Consider the following 12280-nt stretch of genomic DNA (forward strand, 5'->3'; position numbering starts at 1 on the left):
AATAACATGTTTAAATATGTCAAATACTATTTAGCATGCATAATATACATGTAGTATATGTATAAATAAATGGCATATTAAATTTAAGATCTGATAAATCTAATAAGCTTTACCTAAACTTTCCATAGATTATTTTAATATTGATTTTATTGAGAAGTAGCAATGAGGCAGTTTCAAAACAGGACAGTTAGTAGGACAGTTACACTAATTAATGCATTGCATATTGTTGTCTTCATAGTAGTCAATCAGTACAATCCTTCATTTATATTCCCCCTTTTTAAATTTACTTTTGTTAGAGATGGGTATTCCATTGCCATTCATACATTGTAGGTGCATAAATTCAGCAAAGTAATCCAGTATAATCCGGTACTCTATAATAGTAGTGGGTTATCCACATGACTGGCAATGTCAGAAGTTGTTGACTTGAGCATTTTATAGCTCAGCATATTAATATGGCTTTACTTTGTATACCTCGATTTTACACTTTTCTGCTGGATGGTTAGGACCAAGATAAAGCAAGACCTATATAACAAAAAATGTAACTTTTATATCTGACAAGGTCAGTCAAATACTCTCAGGATTTACCCTGAAACTCTGTATAGCAGTTTATAGATCTTTTGTCATTGTCAGCCATGTAGATGAGTCACAAGCCATTGCTTCACCAATTTGCTGTCTGTGAAATCCTGAGAGAAGGTTTTCTGTCCATGTGACTTTCTTTAGGCACACTACATCGTTGATCACTTCCTTCTGTGGCTCCATAATCTCCTTGATCAGAAAACTTGGGACACCACTGAGTTACAGGATGTTATAGTACAGGTTCTCCTATGTCCTGAGTCCTCACTGACCTTGAAAGGCAAGGGCCAAAATGTTGGCTATCCTTGTAGCTCTTCTTTTTCTTTAATTTTTTGGTCCACAAACTTAAGTTGTTAAGTCTCCTGAAGAGAAGCTTAATATTATTACCCTAAAACATAGGCTGTTGAGTTTAACATCAGTATCTGTCTGAATAGCAAACGCCTTAGGTACAAAATGGAACAGGCATTTTTTATCAATCATTGATGTGCTAAACTGTAAATCCCTACAGAATGTGAAAAAAAATTTAAAAATTAAAAAATAAAAGTAAAAATATTAGAAATGAATAATTACAAATTTTTACACAGAAATTTACAAATCTAACCATATACAGTGTTATAGCAGGACAGTCTAATGACTTTTTTTTTCTTGTCTCTTGTTTTTGTTTATTACCTTTTTTAAAAAACATTTACTTGGGCCGGGGAGATGGCTCAGTGGAATAAGCGCTTCCCTGGCAAGCACAAGGGCCTGAGTTCAATCCCCGGTTCCACCAAAAAAACAAAAAAACAAAAAAAAAAAACAAAACATTTACTTGAGAGAGCATATAGCAGTAATTGATATGACATCGAAGCAGTATGCTTTTATTTCTTTATTTTTTGGCAGAACCAGGAATTGAACTCAATCCCTTGTGCTTGCCAGGGAAGTGCTTATCCACTGAGCCATCTCCCCAGCAGCAGTATGCGTTTAGAAGACCAGAATGACGGGGATTCCAAGCATGGCTCTAGTATTACACATTGCTATCTTCAGTACAGTTGTTTAGTTCACAGGTATCCGCATATGTAGTTAGTCAGGGTGAGAATCCTACCAATTAACTGCTATTTTCAAAAACTTAATGGAGATTCTCAGGATCATTGCCTTAACCATCTTGTGTATACAAATGTATGGTTTTTACCCTTGCTATGTTTCCTAGCTTTTCTCCTTGCCCTCTCTTCGTTGCTTAATCCTTAAGTTCTCACTTTCCATCTAATTGTATTGTACCTTTCAATTTTATTTCTTTTGAGGGTTTTTTTTGTTTTGTTTTGTTTTTGTTTTTGTTTTTGTTTTTGTGGAATCAGGGATTGAACTCAGGCCCTTGCGCTTGCCAGGGAAGTGCTTATTCCACTGAGCCATCTCTTTTGAGTTCTTACACTAGGGAGACTATAGAATATTTACAAATGTGGGTCTGGTTTATTTCACTTATGAGTATATCTTCAAGTGGCATCCACTTGTATATGAAGATTTTGAATATATCATTCTTTACATTCTTTATACCTGAGTAATACAACTCCATTGTATAAAAATACTTCATCTTTTTCATCCATTCCTCAGGTGATGGGTATTTTGATTGCTTCCAAGATTTGGCTATCACAAATTGTGCTGCTATAAACATAGGTGCACATATATCACTATGATATGATGTTTTCAGTTCTTTTGGGAAAATTCCCAGTAGGAGGATAGCTGGTTTGAATGGGATTTCCAGTCCTGGTTTTTTGAGTTTCCACACTGATTTCCATAATGGTTGTACCATCTACATTCCCACCAGCAGTGGAAAAGAGTTGCTGTTTCCCCCACAGTCTGTCCAACATTTGCTGTTGGTTGATTTCTTTATGATATCCATTCTTTTTGTAGTGAGATGATATCTCAGTGTTGTTTTAATTTGCATTTCACAGATGGCTAGTGATGTGAAATGTTTTTTCACGTATTTATTAGCGTCTAGAATTTCTTCCTCTGAGAAGTGTGCGTTCTTCTCAGATGCCCATTTCTGAATTGGGTCTTTAAATTTTGGGGCCCTAATGTTTTTTAGTTCTTTGTAAATTCCAGAGAGAAGACCTTTGTCTGAGTGCTTATTAAGATTTTTTTCAAATTTGTGGGTTGTTTTTTCACTCTGTTGGTAATTTCTTTTGATGTGCAAAAACTTCTCAATGAGAGGAGATCCCAGTTGTTGATTCTTTCAAGTGTTACCCATGCAGTTTGATTTTTGTTCATGAACTTTTGCCTACCCCTATGTCTTAAGAGTTCCTATTTTTCCTCTTCCAGGAGATTTAGTGTTTCTGTTTTAATATTTAGATCTTTAATCCATTTTGACTTTAGTTTAGAGCATGGTGATAGAACCTGGTTCAAGTTTTAGTTTTCATCATGTAGAGAGCCAGTTTTTCCAGCACTGTTTGTTAAAAGGGCTATCTTTCTTCCAGTAAGCATGTTTTACCCCTTTGTCGAAGATCAGGTGGCTGAGTGTGTTTGTAGTTACTTCTGCATCTTCTAGTGTATTCCACTGATCATCAGGTCTACTTTTTTCCAGTATCATGCTGATTTTATCACAGTATCTTTGTAGTATAATTTCAAGTGAGGAATTGTAATGCCTCCTGCCTTGTCTTTGTTGCCCAGGATTGCCTTTGCTATTCTAGGTGTTTTCTGGTTCCAAATAAATTTCAGGTATCTCTAGGTCTGTGAGGTATGTTGGTGGTAGCTTGATAGGGATTGCATTAAATCTGTACAGCAATTTTGAGAGTATGGCCATCTTCACAATGTTGGTTCTTCCTATCCAGGAGCAGGGAATATCTTTCCATTTTCTGAAATCCTCTATGATCTCTTTTGTCAGAGTAGTGTAATTTTTATTGAACAGATCTTTGACTTTTTTAGTTAGGTTAATTCCTAAATATTTCATTTTCTGCAGTGCTACTGTAAAAGGTATTGTTTCTCTAATTTCCCTCTGAGTGTGTTTTTTATCTGTGTAAAGGAGTGCTTTTGACTTTTGGACATTGACTTTGTATCCTGCTATGCTACTGAATTTGTGTATTAATTCTAGTAGCTTCTTAGTGGAGTTTTTAGGGTCTTCCAATTAAAGTATCACATCATCTGCAAATAATGATAGTTTAACTTCTTCTTTACCTATTGTTATTCCTTTTATTTTTCTCTCTTGTCTAATGGCTCTAGCTAATGACTCGAGATCTATATCGTATAGGAGTGGTGATAGAGGACATCTTTGTCTTGTGTCAGATCTGAGAGTAAAAGATTTCAGTTTTTCCCAATTTAGAATTATGTTAGCCGTGGGTTGTCATACATGGCTTTTATCAGATTGAAGTAGAGGCCATCTATTCCAATTTTCCGTAGGACTTTGACCATGAATGAGTGTTGGACTTTGTCAAAAGCCTTTTCTGCATCGATTGAGATGATCGGGTGGTTTTTGGATTTGGCTCTGTGGAAGTAGTGTATTACATTTATAGATTTACGTATATTGAATCATCCTTGCATCCCTCTGATGAATCCTACCTGGTCATCTTATATAATAATCTTGATGATTTGCTGTATTCTATTTCCTAGGATTTTATTGAGGAGTTTTGCATCTATGTTCATGAGGGAGACTGGCCTGTAGTTCTCTTTTTTAGTTGTATCTTTCTCTGGTCTTGGTATCAGTATAATACTTGCCTCCAGGAATGATTTGGGGAGGATTGCTTTCTTTTCAATTTCACGGAAGAGTTTGAGGAGTATAGGGATTATATCTTCCATAAATTTCTTGTAGAATTGAGCTGTGAATCCATCTGGACCTGGACTTTTCTTTGTTGGTAGGTTTTTTATTACAGTTCATATTTCATTGGCTCTTATTGGCTTTTTTTTTTTGTTGTTGTTGTTTTTTTTTGTGTGTGTGTGGAACCGGGGATTGAACTCAGATCCTTGCATTTGCCAGTCAAGCACTTATCCTACTGAGCCATCTCCCCAGCCCCTCTTATTGTCTTATTGAGAGTTCTTGTATCTTGATTCTGCTTTGGTAATTTGTACCTTTCTAGGAATCTGTCCATTTCTTCTGTGACTTATATCCTGTGAGAGTAAAGATTCTCAAAGTAGCTATTGATGATCTGAATTTCCACTGGGTCTGTGGTAATTTCACCCTTTTCATTCTTTATTGCTTGTATTTGAGTTTTTTCTTTCCTCCTTTTGATTAGATTGGCTAGGGACTTATCAATTTTATTTAATCTTTCAAAGAACAAGATTTTTTATTTATTCATTCTTTGAATTATTTTCTTTGTCTTGATTGAATTAATTTCTGCTCTCATTTTTTATAATTTCCTCCCATCCTTGGGCTTTGAGTTTGGTTTGCTCTTCCTTTTTTTGATGTTTGAGTTGCAGCATTGGGTATTTATTTCTTCTCATTCTGTTTTCCTAATGTGTGAGTTCACAGCTATAAATTTCCCTCTAAGAACTGCTTTCATTGCATCCCATAAATTCTGATAAGTTGTGCTTGAATTTTCATTGAATTGTAGATATTGTTGAATTTCTTGTTTGTTTTCATCTGTGACCCATTGAGTAGGATGTTGTTTAATTTCCATGTATTTATGGGTTTTTTTTTCTGATTTCTTTTGTCATTTATTCTCAGTTTCATTGAACTGTGGTCAGATAATATGCATGCGATAATTTCTGTTTTCTTACATATACTTAAGCATGACCTATGGACTACTATGTGGTTTATTTTAGAAAATGTCCCATGTGCAGCTGAAAAATGTGTGTATTAAGTTGTGGTTGGGTGGAACACTCTGTATATGTCCACTAAGTCCATTTGTTCCAAGTTCTGGTTCAGTTCTGCTACTTCTTTGCTAATTTTTTGTCTGCTCGACCTATCTTTTTTTGTGATAAGGGGGTGTTAAAGTCTCCTGTTAAGATTGTAGCATTGGATATTAGATTCTTCATGTCCATTAAGATTTGTCTTATGTAGTTGGGTGCTCCTGTGTTTGGTGCATACATATCTATGAGTGTTACGTCTTCCTCTTGAATTTTTCCCCTAATCAGTATATAGTGGCCTTGTTTATTTTGTTTGATCATTCTTGATTTGAAGTTGAGGCTGTCTGCGAACAGGATTGCTACCCCTGCTTTTTTCTGAGGTACTGGGGCATGCAGTATTTTTTTCCACTCTTAGACTTTCAGCCTATGAATTTCTTTATGAGTTAAGTATGTTTCTTGTATACAGCATATTGTTGGATTTTGCTTCTTAATCCATTGTGCCTGTCTATTTTAATTGGTGAATTGAGTCCATTTACATTAATGGTTATTATTGAGATGTATTGACTTATGATTACCATGTTATTTGCCTACTGTTGTTCATCCCTTTTTCTCCTGTGTAATTGTTTGCCCTATTTGGTGGGTTATTTCTGGTCTCATTCATGGAGTTCTGATCATTTTGGTCCCTCTCTGGAATATCTTCTGGTAGTCTGTGTAGGGTTGGCTTTGTCATCATGAAATTCTTTAGTTGTTCCTTATCATGGAAGTATTTCACTTCTTCATCAAACTTAAAGAGAGTTTTGCTGGGTTTAGTAGTCTGAGCTGGAATTTGTTTTCATAGAGGAATTGAAGTACACTGCTCCATGCTCTTCTTGACTTCATGGTTTGTGAAGAGAAGTCTGACATTATTCTGATGGGTTTTCCTTTAAATGTAATCTGTTTATTTTCCCTAGTGGCTTTTAATGTATTGTTTTTTGCTGGATTTCTGGGATCTTGACTATTATATGTCTGGATGTGTTTTTAATTGGGTTAATGTTATTTGGAGTTCTATATGCTTCAGTTACTTGAATGTCAGATTGTTTCCTCATACTTGGGAAGTTTTCTGCTATTACTTCTTTCCATATTCTTTTTATATCATTTGTGTTGACTCCTTCTTTCTTATTGATGTGTATTAGTCTCACATTGTTCATCTTTGTATTCTCTTGCAGATGATGAATTATTTTTTCCTGCATTCTAGTTGTTTTTAAGAGATTTTTTCTTACCTTTTTACTAGGTGCAATGGTGTCTTCAAAATCTGAAGCTCGGCCAGTGAGATAGCTCAGTAGAATATGTACTTGCCTGGCAAGTGCAAGGGCCTGAGTTCAATCCCTATTTCTGCCAAAAAAAAAAAAAAAAGATGTTTTGAAGTTTTATCTTCACTTTCATTCTGATGGTTTTGCAAGCATGTGATTGAGATTTTAAGTTCCTCTATCTCTTTGACTCTGCTGCATGTGATCTATTTCTTTTGTATATTGTTCATTCAAGGCTTCCATTGTTTTTCTATACTCCTCTAATTTTTTTTAATCAGTGTCTTTTTTTTTTTTTATAGAACTGGGGATTGAACTCAGGCCCTTGCACTTGCCAAGGAAGAGTTTATTCTACTGAGCCATCTCCCTGGCCCCCACTGTCTTCTTTAGAGGCAGTTATGAATTCTTGCATTATAGTTATTGTTTCTTTTTGTACTTTAGAGCTTATTTCTGATCTGATATCCTCTATATGTTTCTGCAGTAGATTCTTTACTTAAGATGCTATTAATTCAGAGATTTCTTTTTCTTATTTCACAGGTTCTTTCTGATCTGATTTCTTCTATATCTTTTTGCAGTTGTTTCTTTGCTTTAGACTATTAATTCAGACATTTCTGCTTTGTGATTCCCAATTTCTTCTGTACTAGTGTCTCCTGCATTTGTTCTGGGTAGGCTCAGGTCCTGAGGTTGCATTTTGCCCTTTCTGTCTGTCATTTTGTATAGCATTGTCCTCTGACCTTTGGTATAGAGCTTTGGTGTAGTTATAACTTTAGCACCTACCAAAATTCTTACCCAAGAGATTAAATGGTTAAGCCAGTTTTAGTTTTGTATTTACAGAACTATAATTATAACAGTTAACAAACTTTTATAACTAATGGGTTTGTATTTTATTTTTGAAAAAAAAAATTTTTTATTTATTTTTATTTGTGTGTGTGTGTGTGTGTGTGTGGCCAGCTCAGCCCACCAGGGGGCGCGGCTGGCTGGCATGTGGGGCTGGGGGATTGAACCGAGGTCCCTGTGCTTTGCTAAGCTTGTTCTAAGTAGGTGCTTTAGACCACTGAGCCATCTCACCAGCCCCTGGGTTTGTATTTTAGACAGTAAGAGCAAACATTATATGCCTGTGTAGCTAAGCAAATATTAAACTGGGAATTTGTATTTAAGTTAGTTCCCCTATGCTCTGTCTAATCACTTCCCCTTGATATACCTTGGGTCTTCCAGGCAGACTTCTTTACCTGGTTACCAGTTGTCCCCCTTTGTAAATCAAGAGTAAAAGAGAGATGACTCTCATAGATCTGGGCCCAGCAAAGTGTCTCAGCTTACTAGGTCTGGATCTTCCAACACTGAACTTGTCCAGATGTGCTTGGCTTTGGTCTGTTTGCTGTGCTCAGCTTCTTCCTGCTGCCGCTTATAGAGGTAAACCCGCTGTGCCACTCTGGCAAGATGTTCAGCTCCTAGATTAGCTGGGTGGATCTGGCTCCTAGACTCTCTGCAGGGAATTGTGCTGCAAGGTTCCACAGGAAGCCTAGAGCAGGGCCTGGGGCCTGGCTGGGGAGGGGTCTTGGGCATGAGGAGCAGGCAGAAGTTCCCACACTCATGCTGGGCCTGGGGTCTGGCTGGGGAGCAACCTTCTATAGATTCTTGAAGTCTCTAAAGAAACTTTTAAAATGGTATTACTCTGATGCAAACATTTTTTTTTAAATCTTGATTTTAGGAGAATATGAAATTAAGGCATTGTATCATATAACTACTGTGACATATTGGGTAACATTTTATGGTTAGTCATATTCTGCATGTAAATTATGTAAAATTTTAAACAATTGGTTTTATAATATCACTTGTAGCTAAAGTAGTTAAATATTGTACTTAGGAGGTTTCTTTTGGTAGGGTGGGGTTAAACCTATTTTATAATGTAGGTACTATATACATTCTGAATTGTTTTAAAAATTCTGAATTAATTTTTGAGTGCTCTTCAGAAAATAACCTACTGTCTACAGCCATTCCACCCTGAATGTGCCCGATCTTGTCTGATCTCAGAAGCTAAGCAGGGTCGGGCCTGGTTAGTATTTGGATGGGAGAAGATAACCTACTTATATGCATTTTAAAACATATATAGCATTATAAATTATTTTGTTACTATAATACTTTTTTATATGTAACTAGTAAACTTTTGAAAGTTTTTATTCTCTCCATTGTAATTTGTTTCCATGAAAAATATGTAATAATTAATATGTTCTATTTTTATAGGTCAGAAAAAGAAGCCCAAACTTGTAACATCAAATTTAAAGATTACTAATGGAGACACAAATTCTATTGTGCCAACACAAAAATTCAAATTTACTTCTAATAAACATGAACAAGATTATCTAAATTTGGGGCAAATAGATAATACTGCCTTATCACACGTTTCTGAAAAGTTGACATATGGGTCTTCTCAGAGATATGAAACTGACATGGCCACTGAAATAGCTCCTGAGGTAAATGTTCCTGATGATACAAAATTAGTTAATACTGTAGAAGATAACAGAGAAATCACATCAGCATTCCGAAAAAGGTAATTAATTAAATGAAGTATTATTTAGTGAATAAATTTGAATATTTATGTGTACATTCAAACATATTAAATATGATAGAATCTGAATGAGAAAAACAGCAACAAAAGTAAAAAATCTGTCATATACTAGACATTCTGTTAGGTCTGAGATTCCAGTCATATTTTCTTGCTTTCAGAGTGAGAAATAGTAAATAACTAAAACTGACTGTATATATTACGACAGTTATTTTGATGAAGTATATGATTGGAGCAGTTCTCAACCTTTTTTTGTCAGTATCCCTTTACATTTGTCAGTATCCCTTTACATTATCCCAAACATTATTGAGGATTCCCAATGAGATTTCATGTAGGTGGGTTATATCTATCAATATTTAACCATATTAGAAATTAAAATGAAAATTTTAAAAACTTATTTGCTAATTCATCTTAGATTTGTACTGACCCCATTCCTACTTAACTCAAATAATAATTTTTTTTTAATTTTAAAAATTTTAGGGGCTGGTGAGATAGCTCAGTGGTCTAAAATGCCTGCTTAGGCAAGTTTAGGCATAGCACAGGGACCACGATTTGATCCCCTGGCACCACATGCTGGCCAGCCTTGCCCCCAGGGTGGACTGAGCTGGCCACAATAAATAAATAAATAAATAAATAAATAAATAAATAAATAAATAAATAAAAAATTTCATTCATCAGCAGGTAAGTGGATTAAAACTAATGTGGTATACACACATGTCCCAGTTTAGGATGGTTTGACTTTTGATTTTTTTACTTCATGGTAGTATAAAATCAATATTGTTCCTTGATAACCATACTTCAGATTTTTGGTTTTGGTCTTTTCTCATTCTAGTGTTATATATTACCATAATTTTTCTTGCTAGACAGTGACTCATTGTAGCTCCCTGTCTACCATGCAGTCACAAGAGTTAAACAACCAATACCCTATTGTATACAATGATTTTCACTAGGTTAGATGTATTAAATATATTTTTGACATATGAAAGTTTCAGTTTACATTGAATTTATTTAGGATATAACCTCAGTGTAAGTCAAACAGCATATAAATATGCAGTGGAATACAATTCATTCATAAGCACAAAATTCTATCATTTGTAAGAACGTATAAATTCAGATATTAAGTGAACTAAACCAGACAAAGACAACATGATCTCACTTATATGTAGAATCTAAAAAAGTTTAATTCACAGAAGTAGAAAGTATACTTGCAGTTATCAGAGTCTGGGGAAAGAGATAGAAAGAGAAATGAAATGTATCAGTTAATAATACAGAGTTAGGAATATGTTACAGTTAGGGGATTTCAAATGGTCTTATCACAAATAAAGAATATTTGAGGTAACAGATATGTTACACTGATTTGTTTACTAAAAACTATACTTAAATTAGAACATCACACATTGTACCTTTCCTATGGATAATTATTTCTCAGTGGAAAATAAAACTTTATTTTTTTTAACATTTTAAAATTTTATTTTGAAAAGAAAAAGCAAAGCAAGAACAAATATCAGAAACAAAGAAACAGGGCAACATACAACAGTATGTATATTACAGATTTTCAAAGCAAGAATATCTGATTAACAATTTTTGATACATTATCCATTTTATCATCAAATCTGTTGCTCAGATTAGCAGATATAGTTATGTAAGGTTGGACATATGGTTGGATATTACCACTTGCTTTCAAGAAACTTAAATGTTCTGTCTCTCTTTTTTTTAACCTTTTTTAAAAGTTTGTTTTAAAGAGAGTATAGTAATAATTAATATCACATTAGAAATGGTACATATTTAAAAGACCAAGATGTCAGATACTCAAGCATAGTTTTGTATTACACATTGCTGTCCTTGATGTAATTGCTTAGATTGCAGCTGTCAGCATACAGAGTTAGTAAAAAATTATATAATTTTTTATATTTTAATAATTTTATTGAGAAAGAAGTAGCAATGAGATAGTTTCAAAACAGGTTAGTAGCACAGTTACAATAATTAATACATTGCATATTGTTGTCTTTGTAGTAGCTATTCCTAGTACAAGATGCAGACATGATATCTTCTCTAAACTATTAGTTCAAAACCTCATTGATCTAAGAGCAAGTAGCTGTATATCTATGCTATTTTGTACATATATATATTCCACTATAAAATGGTGCATTTATATCCCCTTTTTTGTTTACTTTTGTCAGAGATGGGTATTCCATTGCCATTCATATATTGTAGGTGCATGAATTCAGCAGAGTAATCCAGTATAGTCTAGGACTCTATAATAGTGGGTTATCTGCAAGACTGACAGTGTCAGAAGTTGTTGACTTGAGCCTTTTATAGCTCAGCATATTAATATGGCTTTACTTTGTATACCTCGATTTTATACTTTTCTGCTGGATAGTTAAGACCAAGATAAAGCAAGATCTAGAAAGAAAAAATGTAACTTTTGTATCTGACAAGGTCAGTCAAATACCCTCAGGATTTACCCTGAAACCCTGTACAGTGATTTGTAGATCTTTTGTCAGTGTCAGCCATGTGGATGAGTCACAAGCCATTGCTTCACCAATTTGCTGTCTGTGAAATCTTGAGAGAATGTTTTCTCTCCATGTGACTCTCCTTAGGCACACTTTACATTGTCGATCACTTTCCTCTGTGGCCCCATAATCTCCTTGATCAGAAAATTTGGACAGCACTGAGTTGCATGGTGTTACAGTACAGGTTCTCCTATGTCCTGAGTCCTCCCTGACCTTGAAAGGCTAGGGCCAAAATGTTGGCTGTCCTTTCAGCTGTTCTTTTTCTCTAATTTTTGATCTGCAAACTTAAGTTGTTAACCCTCCAGAAGAAAAGCTTAATGATATTATTACCCAATAACATAAGCAGTTGAATTTAACTTCCCTGTCTGTCTGAATATTAAACATCTTAGACATAAGGTGGAACAGGTAGAAAAGTAAAACTTTAAAAACCTATTTAAAAACAACTTAGTGAGACAAATAGGATTTTTGAAATGTATTTTGATGTATTCCACGATTCAAACTCTGAATAACATTCTTTAGAGTTTTTATTTTCAAATAAAGTTTCTGTTGTGTGGGTATTATTGATAAAATCATTGGTTATTTGTAATTGAGCCAAATCT

At 34.5% G+C, this 12280-nt stretch overlaps 1 protein-coding gene across 2 annotated transcripts in view; it reads left to right on the forward strand.

Moving 5' to 3' along the window:
* Nucleotides 1-12280, forward strand: part of Hfm1 (HFM1, ATP dependent DNA helicase homolog) — a 131405-nt gene that overhangs the window by 10606 nt on the left and 108519 nt on the right. For both annotated transcript variants that reach the window (XM_023720346.1, XM_023720347.1), the window contains exon 4: nucleotides 8847-9153. In XM_023720346.1, the coding sequence (XP_023576114.1) occupies nucleotides 8847-9153 (307 nt within the window). The remainder of the gene's footprint in view (nucleotides 1-8846; nucleotides 9154-12280) is intronic.

Source organism: Octodon degus, unplaced genomic scaffold (genome assembly GCF_000260255.1).
Source record: "Octodon degus isolate 3935 unplaced genomic scaffold, OctDeg1.0 scaffold00074, whole genome shotgun sequence".
NCBI classification, from domain to species: domain Eukaryota; kingdom Metazoa; phylum Chordata; class Mammalia; order Rodentia; family Octodontidae; genus Octodon; species Octodon degus.